Genomic DNA, 27,352 nt, shown 5'->3' with positions numbered 1-27,352 from the left:
TATTGACGTCACCTACTGAAGATGGTGCGCAAAAGTATTGAGGACCCCGTCCACCCCACTCACAGCATCTTTCAGCTGCTCCTGTCGGGGAAGAGGTACAGGAGGATCAGAGCCAGCACCACCAGGCTGAGGAACAGCTTCTTCCCACAGGCAACGACCGAAGGAACCGCTCACACTCACCCTCCAAGACTCTCATATTCAAGAAACATATATTTATTGATTTGTAGGTATGAATATTTGTCCTGCATAAGCATTGCTTGTCTCTGTGTGTGTTGTGTCTGGCTGTGTGTCTGCTTGTTTTTCACCGAGGACCGGAGAACGTTGTTCCGTTGGGTTGTACTTGACTTGTTTCCTATGTTCTTATGATGTTGACATACAACGTGAGATCCAGATTGTTCTTAAATTCTGCTGCTTGTACCTGATATCATGTTCACCCTCCATGTTCTGTGTCTATCTTGCAGTCTCTTAAACTCCTCCTACTGTACTTGCTTCTACCCTGGCAGCCCGTTCCAGGCACCCAACGCTTTCTGTGTCAAATATGTGCCCCGCACATCTCCCTTAAACATCCACCCCCTGCCTTCATCTTCAATGCATGTCCTCTGGTGGTGACACTTGCAGCCTAGGGAAAAGATTCTGACCGTCCACCCTATCAACGCCTCTCGTGATTTTATAAACTTCTATCAGGTCTCCCCTCAGCCTCTGAGACTTCAAAGAAAATAACCCAAGCCAGAGGTCACGGCGTCAAGATTAAGGGGAGTAGATTCAGGATGGAGATGAGGAGGACCTGCTTCTTCCGGTGAATCTGTGGAATTCTCTGCCCAAGGAAGCAGCGGAGCTGCCTCATTCAGTGTATTTAAGACAGAGAAAGGTAGATCAAAATAAGGTCAAGATACATCCACAAGATCAAGGTACCTGTACAAGGTAAAGGTATAAGGTCAAGATACTGCCACAAGTTTGAGATACCTCTACAAGGTCATGATTTTCTATAGGGTCAAATTACCTCCACAAGGTCAAGGAATGAGGCTGAGATACCTCTACAAGGCCAAGATACCCCTTTCTGAGGTGCCGCACAGAGAGTGTCTACCCTGACCTCATGCAATAAGTCAACACAAATGTGTTCCTAGACACAAAGATCTGAAATATGCATCTCCGGATCTGACCCTGGAGAGCTACGTCCCCGGCATAAGCGTCTAGTCAACAAAACAAAGACCTGGTCAGTAGTGCACAGGCCTGTTATACAAAGGGTCACCTGACCTCTCTGGCAAGAAGCCAATCTGAAGTTACCTCACCAGCCAATCACACGTTAGATCCACCCACAAGTACAGCTATCCCAAAATTGGTTTTCTGGGTCATATGGGCGTACCTGGGCCAGCCCTGCTAGCTGGCAGCAGTATAAGACCCACCACGTGGAGCAGATTGCTCTTTTGTTCCCTCGAGGATGTCACCGAGCTCCACTCCAGGTTGTGGGCCACGGGTGTCGTTGGAAGACCAACTGCGAGGGGTCTGATCCAGGTGGTGAGCCGTGGGTGACGCTGTAGAACCAGTTGTGTGGTGTAGGCTGGTATAGGGTGGGGGCTATAGTGGCCCACACCCATTATAGTCGTAATCAGACTACTGTTTCTCTGTTGAGTAGTCTATCATCTACTCGAGAGAGAAAGGGCTCGACTGCCAAAGGACATCCTCTCCAGAGAAGCAGCAAGAGGCAAGAGGAACATTGGTCGACCCCGGCTTTGCTTCGAGGACCTCTGCGAGCGCCACGTGAAAGCCTTGCAAATCAACGCAGAACGCAGGGAGGATTCAGCAGACAACCGCAACAAATAGTGAGGAACTCTTCATCAACACCCGATCTTCAGTCAGTTTGAGGAGCGGAGAGCCCAGCGATGCCCTATAATTGCAGCATGATGGGCGAGCCTGCCGTTCTAGGAATGGCCTCCAGAGCCACAGTCGACGCTGGTCAACACACCAGTGACTCCCAGAGGCACAATACCCATGATCAATCACGACCGACAGAGGCCAAGAGATGGTCTATTGTGTTTGCGCAGTGAGGAGTGGAGGCGGGTATTGGTATGTAGCCTAGCACCACTAGAGCAGTTGCGGGTATATTTCTCCATTCCATATGGTTTCTATACTGTTATTTCCTGTTGCAAATTCTGTGCACGTAAATAAATATGACTATTTTGCACTAACATGTGTCGAGGACGTTAACCTTTGAACCAGTCGATCCTATTCTCCTCACCACTCACCCTGGAGCTGATTATCGCCATACACCCTAGAGCTGATTAACACAGAGGGTCATCAAAACGGCAGAGATCACTGGGGTCTCCCTGTCCTCGATTGACGACATTCGCCGGGAGCGTTGCTTAAATAGGCCTAAAGGAATTATCGATGATCCTTTCCATCCAGCACCCAGGATCTTCGACCCACTACCATCGGGAAGGAGCATCAAAATTACAACAGTCAGGCTGGGAAATTGCGTCTTCCCACAGGCTGTGAGATTGAGGAACAGTATCCTGTAACCAGGTAAATCATCTCAAAGTATTTATATATTTATTTATAATTATACTTTAATGTAAATACAGTAAAACCCCTGTTATCCAGAATTCAAGCAACTGACAAATAATTAGTGGAAAATAAATAGGTTAAAAAGTATGGAAGTTTAAAATTGGCACACTTCGCTGTTAGTTTGCCAATCACGCAATCGGAAAATTCACGTATTTGGCATGTGGGTGCCGGGTATCAGGGGTTTTACGGTATGTGATCATTACTGTGCGCACTCCGTGGTGCAGAGAAGTGCTGTTTCGTCTGGTTGTAGATGTCCAGTCAGATGATAGCGAACTTGAACTTGATTAACCCTGGCCACTCGTTCTTACCGTTGTTGGAAATATGCGCTGTTACTTTCTGATCATTGTCTTCTTTGACTCCGTAAACCTCGACGGTGACAAGGGGATCCACCACCGAGCTGGGCTTCGCCATGTTGGACTTAGGCAGCTGCTGTGCTGAGATGACCTGTGGAGAGCAAGAATAGGGCCGTGCCTCGGGAACTCGATGTTGGTTACTAGTTAGGCGAGCTAGCTGCTCAGCGAGGAGCGGCGCACTGAGTGAGTGGGGCACTGAAGGAGTGGGACTTCCAGCCTTTGGCTCAACAGGCTTAGGCAAAAGCAGGCGAGGAGAAAGGTAAGTGGCATTATTTTAGCTCAGTCATGCCTATGGGGTTAGTGCTTTGTACTGGATGTCAGATGCGGGAACCATGGGTGAGTCCCACCCTCCCAAATAGCCACATCTGTGTCAGGTGCACCGAGATGCAGTTCCTTAAGGACTGAGTTGGGGAACTGGAGCTGCAACTTGAGGACCTATGGCTGATAAGGGAGAGTGAGGAGTTGATAGATTCAACTTTCAGGGACATGGTTACCCCAAGACCAGATGTGTCAGGTAAATGGGTAACTGTCAGGGGAAGGAAGAAAAATACCAGGAAAATGGAGAGCACACCTGTGAATATCCCGCTCAGTAACAAGTATATTTTGTTGGATGCTGTTGAGGGAGATGACCTGACAGAAGCTGGCCGCAGTGATCAGGTCGCTGGCACTGAGCCTGGCATGGTGGACCAAAAGGTAAAGAGGAATGCAGTGGTCACTGGGGACTCCATTGTCAGAAATACAGACAGGAGATTCTGTGAGCCAGATAGGTATGCCCGCATGGTGTGCTGCCTCCCTGGTGCTAGGGTGCGGGATATCTCAAATCGGGTCCAGGGTATTCTAAAAGGGGAAGGCGAACAGCCCGATGTCTTGGTGCATGTGGGTACCAATGACATCGATAAAAAGGAGGAAGTACTGAAAAAGGATTACAGAGAGCTAGGACAGAAACTAAGAAATAGGACAGCCAGGGTGGTGATCTCTGGATTGCTACCTGTGCCAAGTGCAACTGAGGACAGAAATGGAAGGTTAAGAAAAATGAATGTGTGGCTGAGGGGCTGGTGTAAAGGACAGGGTTTTGGCTTCTTGGATCATTGGGATCTCTTTTGGGGAAGGCATGACCTCTACAAGAAGGATGGGTTACACCTAAACCCAAAAGGGGTCAATATATTGGCAGCTAGGTTTGGTACAGCCGTCGGGTGCGGTTTAAACTAATTTGGCAGGGGGGTGGGAACCTGTATGATAGGGCAAAGGACAGAAAAGATAAAACAGGAAAAGTTAGGTTAGGCAATGAAAGTAAAAAAATCAGAAAGAGCAAGGAGGGTGAAAAAAGCAAATCTGAAGGCTTTATATCTTAATGCAAGAAGCATTCGGAACAAGGTAGATGAATTAGCTGTGGAAATTGAGATAAACAAATATGATTTGATTGGGATTACAGAAACATGGCTGCAGGGTGGGCAAGCCTGGGAACTTAACATCCCGGAGTATACGATATTTAGGAGGGATCGGCAAGAAAGAAAAGGGGGTGGGGTAGTATTGATGGTGAGAGAAGGGACCGACACGATTGACAGGAAGGATATCAACTCGGAAGATGCGGAATCTATATGGGTAGAACTGAGGAATAGCAAGGGGCGGAAAACGTTAGTGGGGGTGGTATATAGGCCTCCAAATAGTAATGTAGAGGTGAGGGAAGGCATTAAAAGAGAAATTAGAAAAGTGTGCAATAAGGGAACAGCTGTTATCATGGGAGACTTTAATTTGCATATAGATTGGACTAGTCAAATTGGTAAAAATACTGAGGAGGAGGAATTCCTTGAATGTTTACGGGACGGTTATCTAGACCAATATGTCGAGGAACCAACTCGGGAGCAGGCCATTTTAGATTGGGTATTATGCAATGATAAGGGGCTAATCAACAATCTTGTTGTACGAGGCCCTTTGGGTAGGAGTGATCACAATATGATCGAATTCTCACTCGACATGGAGAGTGACGAAATTAAAACCGAGACTAAGGTCCTGAATTTAAATAAAGGGAATTATGATGGTATGAGACGGGAGTTGAGTAAAATTGATTGGGTGGTGTTTATGGGGGAGTTGACTTTGGATAGACAATGGAAAGCATTCACAGATCTAATGGAGAAATTGCAGAAATCGTTTATACCAGTTTGGCATAAAAATAAACCAAAAAAGGTGACTCAACCGTGGATAACAAGGGAAATTAGAGACAGCATTAGGTCCAAAGAGAGAGCATATCAATTGGCCAAAAAAAGTACCACGACCGAAGACTGGGAGCAGCTCAAGATGCACCAAAGGAGGACAAAGGGATTAATCAAGAGAGCAAAAATAAATTACGAAAGTAAGCTTGCGGCAAATATAAAAACCGACTGCAAAAGCTTTTATAAATATGTCAAGAGGAAAAGATTGGTGAAATCCAGAGTAGGTCCCTTGCAGTCGGAATCAGGGGAATATATAATGGGGAATAAGGAAATGGCAGACCAATTAAATTCTTACTTTAGTTCCGTTTTTACAAGAGAGGATACAAATAACCTCCCAAGGATGTTGGGAAACATAGTGACTAATGCAAGGGAGGAACTGAAAGAAATCAGTATCTCTAAGGACATGGTCTTGGGGAAATTGATGGGATTGAAGGCAGATAAATCCCAAGGGCCTGATAATCTACATCCTAGGGTACTCAAGGAAGTGGCCATTCAGATAGCAGATGCTTTAAGAATTATTTTCCAGAACTCGATAGACTCAGGATCAATACCCATGGATTGGAGGGTAGCTAATATTACCCCACTACTAAATAGGGGTTAGAGAAAAAGCGGGGAATTATAGGCCGGTGAGGCTTACATCAGTAGTGGGCAAAATGATGGAATCCATTATTAAGGATGTAATAGCGGAGCAGAGCAGGGATTGGACGGAGTCAACATGGATTTACAAAAGGTAAATCGTGCTTGACAAATCTATTGGCATTCTTTGAGATGGTGACAGGTAAAATAGATGGGGGAGAGCCAGTGGATGTGGTGTACCTGGACTTCCAAAAGGCCTTCGATAAGGTCCCGCATAAACGACTGGCTTCCAAAATCAAGGCTCATGGGATTGGGGGTAAAGTATTGATGTGGATTAAGAACTGGCTGGCAGGTAGAAGACAGAGAGTTGGGATAAATGGCTCGTTTTCTGAGTGGCAGGCGGTGACCAATCGGGTGCCACAGGGATCGGTACTGGGACCCCAGCTGTTCACAATTTACATTAATGATCTGGATGAGGGGATTGGATGTAATATCTCCAAATTTGCAGACGACACTAAGCTAGGAGGGGTTGTGTGCACGGAAGAGGGGGTCAGGAAGCTCCAGTGTGATTTGGATAAATTGGGGGACTGGGCAGATCCATGGCAAATGCACTACAATGTGGATAAATGTGAGGTTATCCTCTTTGGTCATACAAACCGGAGGGCAGATGACTATTTGAATGGCAATAGATTAAGAGATGGGGAAGTGCAGAGAGACCTAGGGGTACTTGTACACCAGTCTCTGAAGACGAGCATGCAGGTACAGCAGGCAGTTAAAAAGGCAAATGGTATGTTGGCCTTCATATCAAGAGGGTTTGAGTCTAGGAACAAGAATACCTTACTGCAGCTGTACAGGGCCTTGGTGAGACCCCACCTGGAGTATTGTGTGCAGTTTTGGTCACCTTATCTAAGGAAGGATGTTCTTGCAATGGAGGGAGTGTAGAGGCGATTCACCAGGCTGATACCTGGAATGGCAGGAATGACTGATGAGGAAAGATTGCGCAAATTGGGATTGTACTCCTTGGAGTTCAGAAGATTGAGAGGGGATCTCATAGAGACCTATAAAATTCTGGCAGGACTGGATAGAATGGATGCAGATGGGATGTTTCCAATGATGGGAAAATCCAGAACCCGGGGCCATGGTTTAAGGATAATAGGCAAACCATTTAGGACCGAGATGAGGAGGAATTTCTTGACCCAGAGGGTGGTGAATCTGTGGAATTCATTGCCACAGAGGGCAGTAGAGGCAGGTTCATTAAATATATTTAAGAGGGAATTAGATCTATTTCTTCAGTATAAGGGTATTAAAGGTTACGGAGAGAAGGCGGGGACGGGGTACTGAACTTTAAGACCAGCCATGATCTCCTTGAATGGCGGAGCAGCCTCGAAGGGCCGAATGACCTACTCCTGCTTCTATCTTCTATGTTTCTATGTTCTATGACAAGCCATTCCAGTGGGTGGGCACCAGCTTCCGTAACGAGGGATCTCTCCCGAGAGGTTAGGAAGTTTTAAATTTAGACATACAGCACGATAAGAAGTCCTCGAGTCTGTGTCGTTCAATTAACCTACAACTCCTGTACGATTTGGAGGGTGGGAGGAAACCGGAACACCTGGATGAAACCCATGAAGACACGGGAAGGAGGTACAGACAGTGACGCATTCCAACACAGGTCGCTGGGGCTGTAATAGCATCAGGCTAACCTCTACGCTAACTGCACTGAATCTTGAGGCTGTGTCCCCTGGATCTGGTTAACCATCCTCTAATGCCCACCATCTTCCCCTTTTTCGGGGAGATACCCTTTACTATGGTCTGGGTGCCTCTCTCGTTCCCAGCTCCAGTGTACGGTCTCAGATCTGAAACTCGAACAGTTTCTCTTTCCACAGCCATAGCTCAGTGGCACAGTGAAGAGGGCCCCTGCCACAGCATGCCAGAGAACTGGGTTCAATCCTGCACCCACCCCCCCCAACCACCGGGACTGTCTGAGTGCTGTTTGCACGATCAAGATAAAGATCTCATTTATTGTTGTGGATACAAAGTACACGAGAAAAGCTATTCCCCTGTAAAGGCATGCACAGAGGTGCCACCCCTGCGGGGATGTTATCAGGGCAAGATCGAGACGCGAGCGAGAGCTCTCCCCTGTGACCCTGTGGGTTTCCTTCCAACACCCGAATCTAAGCTGCCCCCATGGTGTTGGTGAGTGGTGGGAATGTGTAGAATTATAAAATAGAACATTCTAGCACAGTACAAGCCCTTCAGCCCACAATGTTGTGCCAACCTAAGGAAGCCTATCCCACAACAATCTATCCCTTCCCTCCCTCATGCTCATGACCCTGAATTTTTCTTAAGTGTTTTTGCATGTCCCTGTTGTACCACCACCACCCCGGCAAAGTATTACACTCAGCCCCACCACTCTCTGTGTAAGAAGCCTAAACCTCCACTCATCTCCACTAAACCTTCCTCCACTCACCTTAAACAGATGCTCTCTGTTTCCCCAGGAAGAAAGGTGCCAGCGGCCACCCTATCTAAGCCCCTCATAATCTTATTAAGTCGCCTCTCATCCTTCGTCATTCCAAAGAAGAAGGAACACTATTAACCTTGCTTCATAAGACATGGTCTCCAATTTAGGCAACATCCTGGTGAATCTCCTCTGCACCCTCTCCAAAGCTTCCACATCCTTCCTGTAATGAAGCGACCAGAACTGAACACAATACTCCAAATGTAGTCTAACCAGAGTTTTATAGAGCTGCAACATGACCTCATGGCTCTTGAACTCAAACCCCTGACTACTGAAGGCCAGCAACCAACACACAATTAACATCGGATTAATTGTGATGGGTGGGTACAGACTTGATAGGATGAAGGGCCTATTCCCATGCTGTGCGAAGAGACTGCCCAACCAGCTGAGCTTTCCCAACAATACTCACCATCACATACAACTTCTTCTGGTTCAGCCAGACTCCCTTCTGAAGATTCTTTGGATCAAAGGTCGGATTCTTCTCTCTCAGGTACGTTGGCTTCAGGTTGTAACCAGCAAAACCATTGTCGCGAAATCTCCCCTGGTAAATGTCCATCTCCTCGCCAGGGGTCTGGAAGTTCAAGGCCACTGTGGAGGAGGTGGTGGTAAAGGGTACATGGAGGGCAGACCATGGGAGGGAGGAAGAGGAAGGGCAACAGAAGGAACAGAGAGGAGTGAGAGGGGGGAAGGACAGAGAAGGGGAGAAGAGGATGAGAAGGAGGGAGAGAGAGGGAAGGGAGAGAGGAGAGAGGGGGAGAAGAGAAAGGGGAGAATAGAAAGGGGGAAAGAGAGAAGAGTGAGAGGAAGAGAGGGGGAGGGAAAGAGAGATTAGATAAAAATAATTAATGACCTATTTTGTGGCATGTTTAGCGCAATGCTGTTGCAGCGCTAGTGATCTGGGTTCGAATCCCACGCTGTCTGCAAGGAGTTTGTATGTTCTCCCCATGTCTGTGTGCGTTCCCTCTGGGAGTTCTGGTTTCCTCCCACCAGTACCAGGGATTGCAGGTCATATGGGTAGCATAGTGTGGTTGTGGGTCTGTGGGGTGCAGGGCACAGTTTAGGTCTGACAGTTCAGTCAATTATGGCCCATTTGAAGTCGTCGTATATGCAATCGATGCAGGAAGTGGATGAAAGGAAAAATAGGAAATTTACCAACACACTTTAGGTGCGTATCCTGTGATTTGGGGCTCAGAATGGATGGTGTTAATACTCCTCAGAACCCTCCCTCCTCTGGGAAGGGAGAGGTGGTGGATGGCATGAGAACTGGGGGAGAGGGGACGGGAAAGGGTTAAGGGGGCAGGGTAAGAATGTGTGTGTGTTTGTCTATGTGTGTATGTGTGTGTATGTCTGTGTGCACACATGTGTAGATGCATGTGTGCCTGTGTGCATGTGCGTGTGTGCGCGCGCACTGAAGTGATGGGGTGTGGTAGGGAACAAGGGAAGGGATCGGTTTGGAGAGAAAGAAGATTGCCGGTGTGGCCCATTGTTATACAGCACAGAAACAGGCCTTTCACCCCAACTTGTCTATGCTGACCCAATTGCCTGCCTCAGCTAAGCACAATCTGCTGGAGGAACTCAGCGGACCAAACAGCATCAGCGGGCGAAAAGGAATGGTCAGTTAGCAATACCCATCCCACCCATTTACATATCCAAATGTTTCTTAAATGTTAAAATTGAGCCCGGATTCTCGTCTTACAGCATCAGTGACCCGGGTTTGAATCTGCCACTGACTGTGAGGAGTTTGTACGTTCTCCCCGTTGTGACAGAGTATATAGATATGGCTTTTGGGAGATAAATTGGGAAAGGTTTGTTAGATAAGATCACATACAAACACTTTAAGACAGATCTTATTTGAAATACTGGAGCTCTGTTAATGCTAGACATATAGGCTCCACAGCTTTTGCAAAAGCTTTGGAGAGTGCCCAAGAGACTTCACTAATGGATTGTTGATTAAAAAAGACAACAGATGAAAAAGCTTGTTGGAGCCGCTTCTGTCTGGTGCTGTTCTAAGAGGGTCATGTGGTTTTGCAAGCAGAGAGAGTCAAACAGGCTTTCTCTCTAAGAGAGAGAGAGGGAGGGAGAGGGAGAGGGAGAGACAGAGATCACTTCTACAGTGTTACAGCCAGTAACAGCAGCTGGGACTGGATCAGGACAAGCTGGCAAACTTGTTTAAAGCCCCATTTGGAAGACGGGTTTGTAAGTGTTTTGTTCAGCCTGGTCAAAGTCTTTGTGGTTCATGCAAGAGGAGAGGACTGGCTGTCTAATGTTTCACTTGCAATAAAGGAAACAAAAAGGCACTTTGTGGTGACCTGAAAGAAAGAGGTTATCATCTGGAGATCCCTAAGGGGCAAGTTTCGTCAGCAAGACACTGGAGTATTGTTTAATGGGTTTATTGTATTGTATATGTTGAATGTTTAATGGGTTTGGAGGGGGGTGGGAAGGAGGGGGGAAAAAGGGGGGAAAATGGCACTGTGTATATTCTTTTTTTTTAATTTTTATTTTTCACACTATAGATCACATTATTCAAGATATACACATTTCTCCTTTCAAATATATACAGTGTCGTTTTCTCCCCCCCTCCCTCCTCCCCTCCCCCCCACCTCCCCCTCCATCCATTCAAAACTCTGAGTCCAAGATACATCAAACCCATCAAACAATGTTGTCACTCAACATTAACGAACAAAAACTTCCACTGAGTCAATTCTTTCCATTCTCTTTTCCTTTTGTCATTTGAGGTGATAGATGTCCCGGTAGGTTTTCTCTATTATATTCCATGTACGGCTCCCATATTTGTTCAAATAATGTTATATCATTACTTAAACTATATGTTATTTTTTCCAATGGAATACATTTATTCATTTCTATATACCATTGCTGTATTTTCAAATTGACACTGTGTATATTCAAGAGGGAAATGTTTGTGTGTATTTTGGTTAATATGGTTCATAGTGTGAAAAATAAATAAAAAAAAATAAAGCAAGATGCTGATTAAAAAGGAATCAGTTGTGGACGTCCTGGAACAACAAATCTCTCTCTAAATAGACAAGAACCTTCCTGAGTGGTAACCATTTACCTTTTAAGTACCAAAGCCTGGTGAACTTTATAAATGTTAAATTCTGTGCAGAGTCTAAGAATTGCCTGATACCAGTGAACTTGGAGGAATGAGAAGTGAGATTGGTCTGGGAATCAAAGAACTTTTCTGAACTTACACACACATTACATACATGTGCGCTTAGAATTAGAAAGGGGTTAAGTTGGATTAGTTAAGTTAAGTTAAAGTTTGATTCTGTTCTCATGTTTAAAAATGATTAAAAGCAACTTTTGTTTAAGTAACCATTTATCTTGATGAATATCTATTGCTGCTGGGTTTTGGGGTCCTCTGGGCTTGTAACACCATGACTGCATGAATTTTGTTCGGGTCCCCTGGTTTCCTCCCACCTTCCAAAGACGAACTGGGCTAGTAGGTTAATTGAGTATAATTGGTTAACCATGGGTTTCAATCGCCGGAATCTGCCTGTACTGCGTTGTAAATAAATAAAAAATAAATGCAAAACTTCACCTTGAAGAAGTGTTTTAGACTTGAAATATCCACCATTCTCTTACCCCCCCCACGGATACTGCTCGACCTGATGAGATCTTCCAGCTGATGGCGTTTAGTTACCATTCCCTCCCCTGTTGCTTTGTTTGACTGATGGGAAAGAATGATCCAATCGCAGGTGAGGGGAGGCAGAGCAGCGCGAGATGGATGTGTGGGCTGGCCAATGGAAGACTGGGTTGGAGGGTCTGCGGGGGGGCGGGGTGTGATTGAGGGTTCAGGGTAGAATGTCGCCGCAGGTTTACCTATCTGGCATCCAGCGTTCCACATGTTGATTGGCGAGTAGTTTGAGGAGTCCGTCCGCAGGCCATTGGGGTAAATCCTGCTGAGTTGCCTGGAGTTGTACTGAATGAAGGGGGTGGCTGGAAGAGAGAGCAGGCAGTGAGAAGGTGAAGGCACCATCAGCGACACAGTCAGTGACCTTCCTCCTACACCCCACCCCTTGGCCACAGACTGAATGGACTGCTCCACCCCACATGACCATAGGACACAGGAGCAGAAATAGGCCCATCGAGTTTGCCCCGCCATTTAATCATGAGCTGATCCATTCTCCCACTCAATCCTATTGCCCGGCCTGAGAACCATAGAACACTACAGCACAGAAACAGACCTCTTCTGCCCTTCTAGTCTGTGCAAAACCATTTTTTTTGCCTAGTCCCACTGACCTGCACCCAGTCCATGGCCCTCCATACCCCTCCCATCCATGCACCTGTCTAAGTTCTTCTTAAATGTTAAAATTGAGCCCGTACTTCAGCTGGCAGCTCATTCCACACCCCCACCACTCTCTGTGTGAAGAAGTTCCCCCTCATATTCCCCCTAAACATTTACCCTTTCACCCTGAACCCATGTCCTCTGGTTTGTATCTCACCTACCCTCAGTGGAAAACAGCTGACCTACATTTCCTCTGTCTGTCCCCCTCATAATTTTAAATATATCTATCAAATCTCCCCTCATTCTTCCATGTTCCAGGGAATAAAGTCCTAACCTGTTTAACCTTTTCCTGTAACTCAGTTCCTGAAGTCCCGGCAACATCCTAGTAAATCTTCTCTGCACTCTTTCTACCTTATTGATATCTTTCCTGTAGTTAGGTGACCAAAACTGCACACAATACTCCAAATTTGCCCTCACCTTCTCCCCATAAACTTTGATGCCCTAGCTAATCAAGAACCCATCAATCTCTCCCTTAATGTCCCGGCCTCCACAACCGCCTGTGGCAACAAATTCCACAGATTTACCACCTTCTGGCTGAAGAAATTCCTCTGCATCTCTGTTCTAAGCGGACACCCATCAATCCTGAAGTTATGCCCTCTTGTCCTTGACTCTCCCACTGTGGGAAACAACCTTTCTACATCTACTCTGTCTACACCTTTCAACATTCAAAATGTTTCAATGAGAACCCCGCCCACCGTTATTCTCTTAAACTCCAATGAGTGCAGGCCAAGATCTGTCAAACGCTCCTCATATAACCCTTCCATTACAAGTATCATCCTTGTGAACCTCTTCTGCACCTTCTCTCACATCAGGACATCCTTTCCTTAAATGAGGAGCCCAAAACTGCTCACAAAACTCCAGGTGAGGTCTCACCAGTGCCTTATAAAGCCTCAACATCACATCCCTGTTCCTACATTCTATTTCCCTTGAAACAAACGCTAGCATTGCATTTGCCTTTTTCACCATCGACTCACCCCGCAAGTTTACTTCAGGTGATCCTGTATGAGGACTCTCCAGTCCATTTGCATCTGGGAATTTTTCAGTTTTCTCCCCATTTAGAGAACAGTCTGCCCATCTGTTCAATCCCTTGCCCACAATGGGCTCCCCATCTCTCTGTGACTTTCCTAGTCACGTACCTGCCCAAAGGCCTTTTAAACATTGTAAAAGTATCTGCCTCCATCACCTCCTCTGGGAGTTTGTTCTTGAAATTCACCAGCCTCTGAAAGACTTGCCCTTCAGATCTCCTTTAAGATTTTCCTATTTAACCTTAAAGGTTTATGAAAATGTTGCCTGGATTGCAGTATCTTGAATACGGAGAAAGATTGAGTAGACTGGGACTTTATTCATTGGAGCGTAGAAGGTTGAGGGGGGGATTTGATTGAGGTATTTAAAATTATGAAGAGAATAGATAGAGTAGATGTGAATAGTCTCTTTCCCCTGAGAGTAGGGGAGATTGGAATGAGGGGTCATAAGTTAAGGGTTACGGGGCAGAACTTTAGGAGTTATACAAGAGGAAGCTTCTTCACTCAGAGAGTGGTGGCTGAGTGGAATGATCTACCTGAAGAAGTAGTTGCGGCAGGGTCAGTTCTGTCATTTAAGAGGAGGTTGGATGAGTACATGGATGTGAGGGAATTGGAGGGTTATGGGCAGGGAGAGGGTAGGTGGAACTAGAGGAGTTTCATGTAAATCGATGCGGACTAGAAGGGCCGATATGGCCTGTTTCTGTACTGTAAACTGTTATATGGTATATATATATGTGCTCTCTAGTTCTAGACTATCGTGAGCTGGGGAAAATAAGATTCTGATTATCTGTCTATTCTAGCTATGTCTCTAATAATTGTAGAAGGTCACCGCCACCCCCTCCCCTCCCCCAGCCTCCTATGTTCAAGTGAGAATAAACCCAGTCTATCCAATCTCTCCACACCATTCCATTTGTAGCAACATACTGGTGAATTTCTTCAGCATTCTCTCTATTACAACCATATCGTTCCTGTAGTGTGGTGACCAGACATGTATACAATACTCCAAGTGTGGTTTAACCAATGGTTTGTTCAGCAATGCCCCAACTTTTACACTTGGTCTTTGGCTGATGAAAGCAAAGCATACCAAATGCCTTCTTCACAATTTTGGCTTCCTGCGTGGACACGTCCAATCTACCACAGCATGACTCTGTATATCAACACGCCCAAGGTCTCTGCCGGGTTCTTCAGGGCCAGACCAGAATTTGACTTCCAAAGTACAATATCTCAAACGTTTCTGGATTCAGTTCCATCCGCCACCCCTCTGCCCAGCTTCACGGCTGATCGATGTCATGCCAAATCCTTGGACAATTTTCTGCAGCTCCTGCCAATTCTCATGTTGTCTGCAAGTGCACGGATTGGACTGCCTTACATTCTCATCTGAATCCCAGTACCAGTCCCTGCTGCACCTTTGATGACAGATTTATGATCAGACAAACACCCCTCACCCACCACCCCCCGATCTCTATCCTCCACCTCCTGTAAGCCAGTTGACTTCATCAACAGCTTCTTTCCACTGTCGGGGAGTCAGCCAGCATGGAAACACACCCTTCGGTTCAACTTGCTCATGCTGAATGGATCCATCCAATTTTTCCTTGAACTTTGCAATAATACCTGCCTCAACCACCTTCTTCACTGGCTGTTCCACACATCCACCGCCCTCAGGTTCTAGTTAAATCACTCCTACCCCCCCCGCCTTAAAACTATGTCCTCTGGTAACTGATTCCCTGGGCCACAGACTCCGTTCATCCTTTTCCCCTCATGATCTTGTGCACCTCTGTGAGATCACCCCTCATCCTCCTGTGCTCCAAGGAATAAAGCCCCAGCCTGCTCAACCCCTCCCTGTTGCTCAGGCCCCCGAGGACCGGCCACGTCCTAGTCAATCTTCTCTGTGCCCTCTACAGCTCAGCGACATCTGTCCTAACCACATCTCCCCCTTCCCCCACACTCTGCAACTTAAAACCAGTTTCTCTATCGAAAGGTCTCTCTGCAGATACTTGTTGGCATCTCGTCCTCTGCTTACCTGATTCATACACCAGTTTATTGAACTTGTTTTCCACAAAGGATGACATTTCATAGAAGACCTGGTTCTTCATCGCATCCTCGAACCCATTGAAGTGGACGCTCTTGCAGTAGATGACCAGATCAGAGAGTTCCTTCGACAGCTTGACCTTTTTATTCTGGAGTAAAGGGTTTGCACAGGTTCCACAGGTTATTGCCTGCCTAGTTTCTTGAATAAATCCATCTTAGAACTTTACAGCACAGAAACCATCCCTTCTGTGCCAACCTGAGTTACAGGGAAAGGTTCAGGACTTTAATCCTTTGCGTGTGGATGAATGAGGGGAGATTCGATACGGGTGTATAAAATTATGAGGGGTATCGATAGAGCAAATGAAAGCAAGCTTTGTCCACTGAGGTTGGGTGAGACAAGATCTAGAGGACATGGGTTAAGGGTGAAAGGTCAAATGTTCAAAGGAAACATTAGGGGGAACTTCTTCACGCAGAGAGTGGTGGGAGTGTGGAACATGCTGCCAGCTGAAGTGGTAAATATGGGCTCGATTTTAATATTTAAACAAAATTGGAATAGCTACATTGATGGGAGGGGCATAGAAAACAGAACATTACAGTACAGTACAGGTTCTTTGGCACTCAATGTTGTGCCAACCCATCTATATCTACCAAAAAAAAACCGAAACCCTTCCTACCTCGTAACCATCTATTTTTTTCCATCCATGTGCCCGTCTAAGAGTCTCTTAAATATCCCCAATGTTTCAGGCATTCCAGGTGTCCACAACTCTCTGTGTAAAAAGAACCTCCCCCTGACATCTCCCCTAAACCTTCCTCCCTTCACCGTACAGATCTCCTTAGGTGTTTTCTACTCCTGCCCTGGAAAAAGGTGCTGACTTGTCTCAGGGCGGATATGGTCTGGGTGCAGGTTGATGGGACGAGGCAGAATAATATTTCAGTGAAACAAGAAAATCTGCAGATGCTGTCATTGTGCTAAAGGCACAGAAATGCCAGAGGAACTCAACAGATTTCGCAGCGCCCATAGGAGGTAAAGATATCTAACCGATATTTCAGGTTTATTAGAATATTTCAACACAGACTAGAAGGGCTGAAAGGCCTGTTTCTGTGCTGGCATGTTTTCACCAAGTTGTGTACCAAAGATAACCCATTTGCCTACATTCTGCCCTCCCCTTCTCCACCTTTCCTATCCAAGTACCTGTTCAAACATCTTACAAGTGTTATTCTTGTCCTTTCCCCTACCACCACTTCCAGCTCGCTCCATCTGCCCACTACCCTCTTGAGTGCCTGTCAGGTCCCTTTTAAATCTTTGTCCTCCCTCCCCTTAGAACACAGAACTTAGAGCATTACTGCAGAGTACAGGCCCTTTGGGCCTTGATGCTGAACCGACCTGTGTATTCCCATCAAAAAAAGACTAAACCAATGGTTCTCAACCTTTTCCTTCCCACTTTAAGTAATCCCTCTGCTATCGGTGCTCTGTGATAAGTAAGGCTTTATCTGTAAACTTGTAGGGGGGGTGGGAAGGAGGTTAATTATCTATAATGCCATTGTTTGTCTTTCAGACGGCTCTGTAGAGGGGGAGGAACCTACAAATGGTTAAACGTGTTCAAAGAATGTGACTGAAAAATAAAGTAAAATATTTCAAGGTGTATATATTTATGAAAGTGAAGTTTGTTCCGTGTAAGTACAGTCTAGTATTTTTGTCTTTTAAACTGTTTATTCTTAATGCAGGTGTATTAGTCATTGGACAAGAAATACTCTTATCCGGCATCTACCAATCCCCATAGGTGCCGGATACCAGGAGTTTTACTATAAAAGGATAGCTCAATAAATATAACAACACTTCAGGGTCAGATGTAAGGTCATTAGTCAAAGATCGGGAGGGGTGGAGAAGGGAGAGACAGGAGTGGTCGGGAACTCGCTCCCTGTGAGGTAATTCGATGAACCCAGGTTAACATTGGTGGGAAGGGGAAGAAGCAGAGAGGCAAGGTTAAACACAATGCATCAAATGGGGAGGGCGACAAGGGCGGAAGGGCCGGGAGTGAATAAGGAAGGGGATTCAGAGAGGGAGGGGGCACTCAATCAAGCCATGGGAGAGTGGGTGAGAGACGGCAGCTGAAGGTGTTCGAGGAAGGGTGGATTATGATGACGGTGATGGGTTTATGGCAGCGCTGCTGGAGTGGCTGTAATGGCGGCGTTGCCACTGGTACAGACCTGGGGAGAGCGGAGACACAGCGCTGCTGAGGGAGGAAGTGAATGAGGGAGGGCCATAGGGATTTTGCGGGTGAGGGCGAAATGTGAGCGACGGAGGGAAGGTTGGAGAGAGCAAGAAAGAGCGGGGTAACTGGGTGAACAAGAGGGAGAAGGAATGAAAAAGAGAGGGAGGGAGGGAGGGGTTAGAAACATCAAAAGAGAGGTGCAACTGAATGAGAGGAGAGAATGAGAGAGGGATAAAGGGAGGCAAACAAGAGGGAGAATGGGTGAACTAGGGAAGGAGTGAAGGTTGGAGAAAGCAAGAAAGAGCAGGGTAACTGGGTGAACAAGAGGAAGAAGGAATGAAAGAGAGAGGGAGGAAGGGGTTAGAAAGATCAAAAGAGAGGTGCAAATGAACGTGAGGACAGAATGAGAGAGGGATAAAGGGAGGCAAACAAGAGGGAGAATGAGTGAACTAGGGAAGGAGTGAAGGTTGGAGAAAGCAAGAAAGAACAGGGTAACTGGGTGAACAAGAGGAAGAAGGAATGAAAGAGAGAGGGAGGAAGGGGTTAGAAAGATCAAAAGAGAGGTGCAAATGAACGAGAGGAGAGAATGAGAGAGGGATAAAGGGAGGCAAACAAGAGGGAGAATGAGTGAACTAGGGAAGGAGTGAAGGTTGGAGAAAGCAAGAAAGAGCAGGGTAACTGGGTGAACAAGAGGAAGAAGGAATGAAAGAGAGAGGGAGGAAGGGGTTAGAAAGATCAAAAGAGAGGTGCAAATGAACGAGAGGAGAGAATGAGAGAGGGATAAAGGGAGGCAAACAAGAGGGAGAATGAGTGAACTAGGGAAGGAGTGAAGGTTGGAGAAAGCAAGAAAGAGCAGGGTAACTGGGTGAACAAGAGGAAGAAGGAATGAAAGAGAGAGGGAGGAAGGGGTTAGAAAGATCAAAAGAGAGGTGCAAATGAACGAGAGGAGAGAATGAGAGAGGGATAAAGGGAGGCAAACAAGAGGGAGAATGAGTGAACTAGGGAAGGAGTGAAGGTTGGAGAAAGCAAGAAAGAGCAGGGTAACTGGGTGAACAAGAGGAAGAAGGAATGAAAGAGAGAGGGAGGAAGGGGTTAGAAAGATCAAAAGAGAGGTGCAAATGAACGAGAGGAGAGAATGAGAGAGGGATAAAGGGAGGCAAACAAGAGGGAGAATGAGTGAACTAGGGAAGGAGTGAAGGTTGGAGAAAGCAAGAAAGAGATGTAGCCCACCTTCTCTTTACTCTTCTGCTGCTCCTCGTCCTCTTCCATTTCAGCAGCTTCGTCCTCATCCGAAACCTCGTCGTTCTCGTCGTTCTGATCATCTTCCAGACGATTCAGCCTCTTGCCCTTAATCAGGATCTTCCCCTTCAGTTGCTGCCATTCATCAGTGAGACCAAGAAGTGGTTAGTTACGGACCCTCTCGCAGGATGAAGCATAAACCCACCCCACCATCTCCTCTCCAGTCTGACATCCCAGCAGATTACATTCAATTTAGGCTGGAGGCTTCTCTGCCCATCCCAATGTCCCTGGCCTCTCCCGATTAATCTCATTCTCTTGAATGGACAGACGTGTGCAGCTTTGGTCACCTAACTGCAGGAAAGAGATCAACAAGATTTAAAGAGTGTGCAGAGAAGATTAACAAGGATAGAACAATAGAACCATAGATCACTTCAGCGCAGAAACTTCAGCCCTTCTAGTCTGTGCCAAACCATCCTTTTTTGTCTGGTCCCACTGACCTGCACCCAGTCCATACCATCCATACCCCTCCCATCCATGTACCTGTCCAAATTCCTCTTAAATGTTAATATTGAGTCTGTATTCACCACTTCAGCTGGCAGCTCGTTCCACACCCCCACCACCCTGTGTGAAGAAGTTCCCCCTAAACTTTTCCCCTTTCACTCTTAACCCATGCCCTCTAGTTTGTATCTCAACCAGCCTCAGTGGAAAAAGCCCATCTACATTTATTCTGTGTGTCCCCCTCGTAATTTTAAATACCGTTATCAAATCTCCCCTCATTCTTCTACACTCCAGGGAATAAAGTCCTAGCCTGTTTGACCTTTCCCTGTAACACAGTTCCTGAAGTCCGGAACTTGAGGAACCTTTAGGAAGGAATATATGGGTCAGTAACATAGGTACAAAAAACGTGAGTGAGAAGGGAAGGTTGAGAATCACTGCTCTAGACCCAATTGTTACTGAAATATTTTTTTTGAGAAAAATTGTCATTTTGGCCCATTTCCTTTGGAGTTCTGAAACCGTACACATAACGAGTCAATTAGGTACGATTAAAACAGTGGTTCTCAAACTTATTCTTTCCACTCACATCCCACCTTAAGCAATCCCTTACTAATCACAGAGCACCGATGGTGTAGGGATTATTAAAGTAGGATGTGAGTGGAAAGAAAGTTTGTAAATCACTGTATAGACTGTAAAAAGTCTGACACCAAATCAAAGAAACATAAGTTTGAGGGGGAACATATTAAGTGGTAGAAATTTATCATTTCTTCCTCTTAAGAGGGGATGGGATCTGAATCGCACTCACAACCTTTACGACACAGAAGGAATTTGTATTGATGGAGAAAATGAGATTAGTATGATCAGATGGTTGATGTTTGGCATGGATATTCTGAGCTGACACAGAGCCCATTTGTACTTGGTTGAGTGGAGCTCATTAACAGTCCTGTGAATCCCACACCCCCCCACCCCCAACTCCCTGATCTCTGACACAAGGAGCCAACTGTTGCCGAATCTGTCCTTTCTACATGCAAGCTCCCAGCGCTTGGCCAAGGAAGCCACGAGCAGAGGCCTACTGTGGCCTGGGAAGCTGTCTCAGAGTGAGACTGGGCTCGGCAGAGCTGAGTTCCAAACCTTGCCTCCGTATTTCGCAATTGGCCCACCCCCCAACCCCCCCTTCCTGTTCCCCTTGCACTGCCCAAGCCTTGATGCCCAAAGTTTGCAATTTAAATTGAGTTAAACAAGAAAATCTGCAGAGAACAGGCCCTTCAGCCCACAATGCTGGGCCGACCTATGGAAGTCTACTCTTTAATAATCCAATTTTTCCCTGCCTCACACCCATCACCTCCATACTGGACAGGAAAATGGACAGGATCAGCTGTGAATGCCCTGGCTGCCAGATCTGGCTGAAGGCTGGTGCAGGGTTGTAGTGACGGTTGATTTCAACTTCCCTAATATAGATGGGGCTGAATTTGTCAGGTGTGTTCAAAAAGGATCCCTGGCACAGTAGGCAGATCAGCCAATGAGAGGAAAGACCGTACTGGATCTAATTCTGGGTAATGAACCTGGTCAAGTGGTGACCTCTCAGTGGGGGAGCATTTTGGTCAGAGTGACCACAGCATCCTGAGCTTTAACACAGCTATGGACAAAATGGGAAAGTGGTTAATTGGGGAACGGCTAATTACGATGGGGTGAGGCAGGAACTAGTGAGAGTACATTGGAAACAGATGTTCAAGGGTGAAAGCACAGAACTAACGTGGAGAGAGTTTAGGGACCACTTGTGCTGGGTTCAGGATAGGTTTGTCTGACTGGGACAAGGAAAAGGGAACCGAGGAGAAGGTGAGGCAGCAAGTCAGGAAGAAGAAGGAAGCTTACATTAGATATAGGAAGCAGGAAACAGGAAGGGCTGAGGAGAAGTATATGGTAGCCAGGACGGAGCTTAAAAAAGGACTTACGAGAGCTCGAAGGGGGCATGGGAAGCCCTTGGCATGTAGGATTAAGGAGAATCTCAAGGTGTTCTATGCGTATGTGAAGAATAGAAGGATGACGAGAATGAAGTGGGGCCACAATAGGATAAAGGAGACAACATGTGCCTGGAAGCGGAGGAGGTGGAGGAGGCCTAAATGAATACTTTGCATCAGTATTTACAAGGGAAAAGGACCTTGATCAGGGTGAGGTCAGAATTGAACAGACCCGTGTGCTAGACATTATGGAGATTAAGGAAGAGGAAGGGTTGGATCTTCTTAAAAACATTAAGATTGAAAAGTCCCTGGGGCTGGACACGATATACCCCAGGTTGCTGTGAGAAGTGAGGGTAGAGACAGCTGGGGCAGTAGCTATGATCTTTGTGTCCTCTTTGGCCACAGGGGAGGGTTGGAGTACGACAAATGTAGCCCCCTTGTTTAAAATAGGTAATAGGGAGAACCCTGGGAATTATAGACCGGCGAGCCTTATGTCAGTGGGGTGCAAACTATTGGAGAGGATTCTCAATGATAGGATCTATGAGCATTTGGAGAAGTATAATCTACTCAAGGATGGTCAGCGTGGCTTTGTGAAGAGAAGGTCATGCTTCATGTTGTATTCATTGGAGTATAGGAGAATGAGGGGGGGATCTCATAGAGACATCTCGAATATTGAAAGATTTTGACAGAGTGAATGCATATGCTTCCCTTGATGGCTGAATTGAGGACAAGGGGGGGTCATAGTCTTAAAATTATAAGTTATCCAATTAAAACAGAGAAGAGAAAGAACTTCTTTAGTCAGAGAGTCATGGATCTGTAGAACTCACTGCTGTACAAAGCAGTGGAGGCCAGATCACTGGGAGTATTTAAACAGGAAATGGATGAGCATCTCATTAGTGAGGGTATCAAGGGATATGGGGAAAAGGCTGGAAATTGGAACTAGATGTGATCATAGTTCAGCTTAGTATAGAGTCACAGAACAGACTCGATGGGCCAAGTTGCCTGCTTCTGTTCCTTTATCTTGTGATCTTGTGTGATCTTGTAAAAATTGAGTTTTTTGAGGAGGTAACAAAAGAAATTGATGAGGTTAGGGTGCTACATGTGGTCTAGATATTGATGAGGGTAAGGCAGTAGATGTGGTCTACATGGATTTTAGTTTGGCATTTGACAAGGTCCCCTATGAGATACTTGTTCAAAAAGTCATAAGGCTTGGGATCAGTGGAACTTTTGGCTGTGTGGATAAAAAAAATTGGCTTGCAAGTAGAAAGCAGAGAAAAGAAGTGGAAGGAAAGTATTCAGTCAGTGACTAGTGAAGTGCCATCAGGATCTGTTCTGGGACCATTGCTCTTTGTGATATTTATAAGTGACCTGGATGAAGAGGTGGAAGGATGGGTCATTAAGTTTGCAGATGACACAAAGGTTACAGGAGTTGTGGATGAAGCTGAAGGTTGTCAAAGGTTACAAGAGGATATAGAGAGGATGGAGAAATGGGTGGAAAAATGGCAGATGGAGTTCAATCCAGTTAAGTGTGAGGTGATTCATTTTGGAAGGACTAATCAGAAGATTGGGTACAGGATTAATGGTCAGATGGACAGTGGGACCTTGTGATCCAAATCCATAAATCCCTCAAAGTCACCACACAGGTTGATAGGATAGTAAAGAAGGTCTATGGGATGCTGGGCTTCATTAATAGAGGCATAGATAGAGTGGACAGCCAGCACCTATTTCTCAGGGCAGGAATAGCAAACGCCAGAGGACATGAGTACAAAGTGAAGAGAGGGAAGTTTAGTGGAGACATCAGGGGTATGTTTTTATACACTGAGAGCTGTGGGTGCCTGGAATGCATTGCCAGAGGATGGTGGTGGAGGCTGAAACATTAGGGTCTTTTAAGAGACTCTGAGACAGGCACATGGATAGAAGAAAAATAGAGGTTTATGGGGAGAGACAGATTTCTCCACTTGCCTGAAAAAGTGAAGCTCTGATAACACTACATCATTCAGGTTAGAGAGGTCCACTTGGCAGATATGATACTGTCCACCCAAAACATGTGCTGCTTCTGAGCAGAACCTTGCCCAATCTATTGCAATAGGACCTCCCAGGCCTGCATCCTCTGCCATCAAGGACAAGGGTAGTAGGAGGAAGGACTCACCCCCCCACCCCACCCACCCTCAAACATTGTGCTTTCCCCCTGAGCCTGCTCTGTTCTGATTTGGAAATGCATCAACAGTTCTTCATCAGCATTGGTTGAAAGTCCCCACATGACACCACTGTGGGAGCACATTTACCAGCCTCTGTAACCCCACTGTGGTCAAACACCCCGCTGTGTTTCTGTAACACCCTCCAGCATCCACATACCTCCCTATCACTGTAACACACCTCTCCCTATCTCTGTAGCCCTCTCCATTCCCTACATCTCTCCCTAACTCTGTAACCCCCTCTAGTCTTCACACCCCTCCCAATTTCTGTAACCAACTCTGGTCCCTTACATCCCTCCCTAACTCTGTAACTCCCTCCAGTCCCCACATCCTCCCTATCTCTGTAACCCCTCCAGTCCTCTCACCCTCCCTATCTCTGTAACCCCCTCCAGTCCCCACACCCCTCCCTATCTCTGTAACCCCTCCAGTCCTCTCACCCTCCCTATCTCTGTAACCCCCTCCAGTCCCCACAACCTCCCTATCTCTGTAACCCCCTCCAGTCCCCACACCCCTCCCTATCTCTGTAACCCCTCCAGTCCCCTCACCCTCCCTATCACTGTTAACCCCTCCAGTCCCCACACCCCTCTCTATTGATATAATTCCCCTGAAATCCCCTTACCCTTCCTATCTCTGTAGCCTTCTCCATCCTCATAACGCTCCCTATCCCTGTAACCCTCTCCAGTCCCCTCACCCTCCCTATTTCTGTAACCCCCTCCAGTCCCCTCACCCTCCCTATCTCTGTACCCCTCCAGTCCCCACACCTTCCCTATCTCTGTAACCCCCTACAGTCCCCACACCCCTCCCTATCTCTGTAACCCCCTGCAGTTCCCACACCCCCCCTATCTCTGTACCCCTCCAGTCCCCACACCCTCCCTATCTCTGTAACCCCCTCCAGGCCCACACCCTCCCTATCTCTGTACCCCTCCAGTCCCCACACCCTCCCTATCTCTGTAACCCCCTGCAGTCCCCACACCTCTCCTTATCTCTGTAAATGTCTCCAACCTTACAACACACATGATTTCTGTGCACCTGTTATTTCTGAAGTTGTGGTCGAGAAAGATACACCTACAGGCTGCATGCAGGCTATCCTCATCATGAAACTCCAGTGCTGGACCCACTCCTTACCTCAGGCGAAGGGAAGTTGGTGGGCACCTTCCCGTCAATGGTCCTGGTCAGGAGCATGTCCCCGAGGATGGTTTTCATGTGATGGGCCATGACGTTCTGCTGTTCAATGCTGCAGTGATTCTCCAGGGACAGGATGAGAGGGTATGGCGAGGTCTGCAAGCAAACACCGCTCTGAGTTAAACAGGAAAGTATGTAGACGCTGGGGTCGGGTCCAATACACAAACTCACTGGAGAAACTCAGCAGGTCACGCAGTGTCCACAGGAAGTAAAGGGGAACCAACATTTCGGGCCTGGCCCTTTCGTCAGGTAGAAGGGGAGAGAGGGGGAGGAGAGCAGGGAGGAAGGGGCTGGGGGAGGAGCACAGGCTAACTGGTGGATAGGGTGTGGCTGGGGAAGTAAGTCTCATGGTCGGAGAGTTTGAGAGCAGTGGGAATCACAGAGGGGTCAGTGAGAGACCCTTGGAGTTAATGGTGAGGGACTGTGATGAATATCTGCCAAGCTGCCTGTCTCCCCTCATGATGAGCCTTGCTGTACTAACATTGGCTGTGCATTATCTCTACTGTTAAGGACACTCCCCTTGGATATAACTGGATATGCATCTATTGTCTTTCATTATTGTTCCATGAGTTTCAGCTAATAAAAGCCATGATTATTGTTTGACCACATCATCTTTGTCTACTTCATCAATTGGTAGTTCAGGGGGGCAATGACAGACCCCTGGGGTCACAGTGGGGACAGTGAGAGACCCTCAGGGATCATGGTGGGGTCAGTGAGGGACCCTTAGGGTAACAGTAGGGGATGTGAGAGTCCCTCGGGGTTAATGGTGGGGGCAGGAGGAACCCTTGGGGGTAATGGGGCAGCGAGAGTCCCTCGGGGGTAACGGTGGGGACAGCGAGATATTTTTGAGGGTAACGGGACAGTGAGAGATCCTCAGGGGTAATGGTAGGGTCAGAGAGAGACTCTCGAGGGTAACAGTGGGGGAAGACATACCTTCGGGGTTAAGAGTAGGGGCAATGAGAGACCTTCATGGGTAACAAGGCAGTGCGAGACCCTCGGGGGTAATAGTGGGGGCAGTAAGTGGTGGGTAGTGAGGGGACAGTGAGAGATCCTCAGGGTAATGGGGCAGTGAGAGATCCTATGGGGCATTGAGCGACTCTCATAACAGACCAGTAGGAGACCCTTGGGGACAATGAGAGACCCTCCCTCCTTAATAACTCCCACTTTTATTGGGGTTCGACATCTCAAGAATACCCTCCGGTGGGAAGGCAGAAGGGCTCTGGCTGCTGCTCGACCTGCGGAGTTTCTTCCTGCAGATTGTGAGTTGCTACAGGGTGGCAATGGTTAGTTCTGGTCTGCCAAGGTTGGAATGATCTGGGAATATTCAGAAAGGGCTTTGTCACTGAAGAATCTTGAGGATGTTTCTGTTTGCTTAGGGAACCAATCTTACCAGTCACCATTATAAATAAGATCAGTGATGAACTGACATCCTATGAGGCATGGGATTCTAGAACGTTGGGCTGCTTGAATTCAGAATTGGCTTACCTTCTGAAGTCAGAGAGTAATAATAGAGGGAACATGTTCTGCCAGGAGGTCAGTGACTCGTAGCATTCTGCAGGGAGTGGTTCTTGGGACCTTGCACTTTGTGATTGTTTATAAATAGCTTAAGTGAAGAAGTGGAGGGATGCAGGTAATGAGAAGGTTGGAGGTGTTGTGGATGGTGTACAGGGTTGTCATAGGTTACAGCAGTATATAACCAGGATGCAAAGTTGGGCGGAGAAGTGGCAGATGGAGTTTAATCTGGAAAAGTGTGAAGTGATGCATTTTACGAGGTCCAATTGAAGGCAGAGTATGTAGTTAATGTTAGGATTCTTAACAGTGTGGAGAACAGAGGGATCTAGGGATCCAGGTCCTTACTGCGAAGGTCGATAGGGAAGTTAAGAAGGTGTAGAGTGTGTTTGCCTTCACAAGTCGGTGATTGAGTTCAAGAACCACGAGGTAAAGGTTGCAGTTCTACAAATCTCTGGTGAGACCTCACTTGGAGGATTGTGTTCAGTTCTAGTCGCCTCGTTACGGGAAGGATGTGGAAGTTGTGGAGAGGGTGCAGAGCAGATTTACCAGGATGCTGCCTGGATTATGGAACATGGCACAATGTCAAGGTTGATAGAGTGAGGGTTTTTGGCTTTTGAGTGACAGAGGGTGAGAGACAATTTAATAGAGGTGTGTAAGATTATGAGGGGGCAAGGATAGGGTGGTCTGTCAGCACCTTTTTCCTGGAGCGACAGTAGAAAATACCAGGAGGGGAGGAAAATTGAGGGGAGACGCTAGGGGTAGGATTTACACAGAGAGTGGTGGGTGCCTGGAATGCATCTCCGGGGGTGGTGGTGGAGGCCGGTACAATAAGGACGTTTAAAAGATTCTTAGATGGGCATACGGATGTATGAAAAATAGAGGGTATTGTGTGTGAAGGAGGGAAGGGTGGGATTGTGGTGAAATATGTTTACATAGGTCGGCACAACATCATGATGGGCCGAAGAGTCTGTACTGTGACGTAGTGT

The 27,352-nt window shown here is 46.8% G+C and overlaps 1 protein-coding gene and 1 long non-coding RNA gene across 10 annotated transcripts in view; one reads left to right on the top strand and one right to left on the bottom strand.

The window, feature by feature from the left end:
- The window catches only part of LOC138751939 (uncharacterized), a 35,896-nt gene extending 18,681 nt beyond the window's left edge, over positions 1 to 17,215 (top strand). The window contains exons 2-3 of the long non-coding RNA XR_011350275.1: positions 2,404 to 2,520; positions 17,129 to 17,215. This is a non-coding gene — a long non-coding RNA (uncharacterized lncRNA). The remainder of the gene's footprint in view (positions 1 to 2,403; positions 2,521 to 17,128) is intronic.
- Positions 1 to 27,352, bottom strand: part of plcd1a (phospholipase C, delta 1a) — a 243,269-nt gene that overhangs the window by 4,220 nt on the left and 211,697 nt on the right. For all 9 annotated transcript variants that reach the window (XM_069914931.1, XM_069914936.1, XM_069914934.1 and 6 more), the window contains 6 exons: positions 24,798 to 24,950; positions 19,016 to 19,159; positions 15,565 to 15,721; positions 12,057 to 12,173; positions 8,626 to 8,804; positions 2,871 to 3,006 (listed from right to left, as the gene is read on the bottom strand). In XM_069914931.1, coding sequence (XP_069771032.1) covers positions 2,871 to 3,006; positions 8,626 to 8,804; positions 12,057 to 12,173; positions 15,565 to 15,721; positions 19,016 to 19,159; positions 24,798 to 24,950 — 886 coding nt within the window. The remainder of the gene's footprint in view (positions 1 to 2,870; positions 3,007 to 8,625; positions 8,805 to 12,056; positions 12,174 to 15,564; positions 15,722 to 19,015; positions 19,160 to 24,797; positions 24,951 to 27,352) is intronic.

The sequence above is a fragment of the Narcine bancroftii genome, chromosome 1 (genome assembly GCF_036971445.1).
Source record: "Narcine bancroftii isolate sNarBan1 chromosome 1, sNarBan1.hap1, whole genome shotgun sequence".
Lineage (NCBI taxonomy): Eukaryota > Metazoa > Chordata > Chondrichthyes > Torpediniformes > Narcinidae > Narcine > Narcine bancroftii.
The sequence above is the reverse complement of the archived record's forward strand: the minus strand, read 5'-3'. Positions and strand labels throughout refer to the sequence as shown.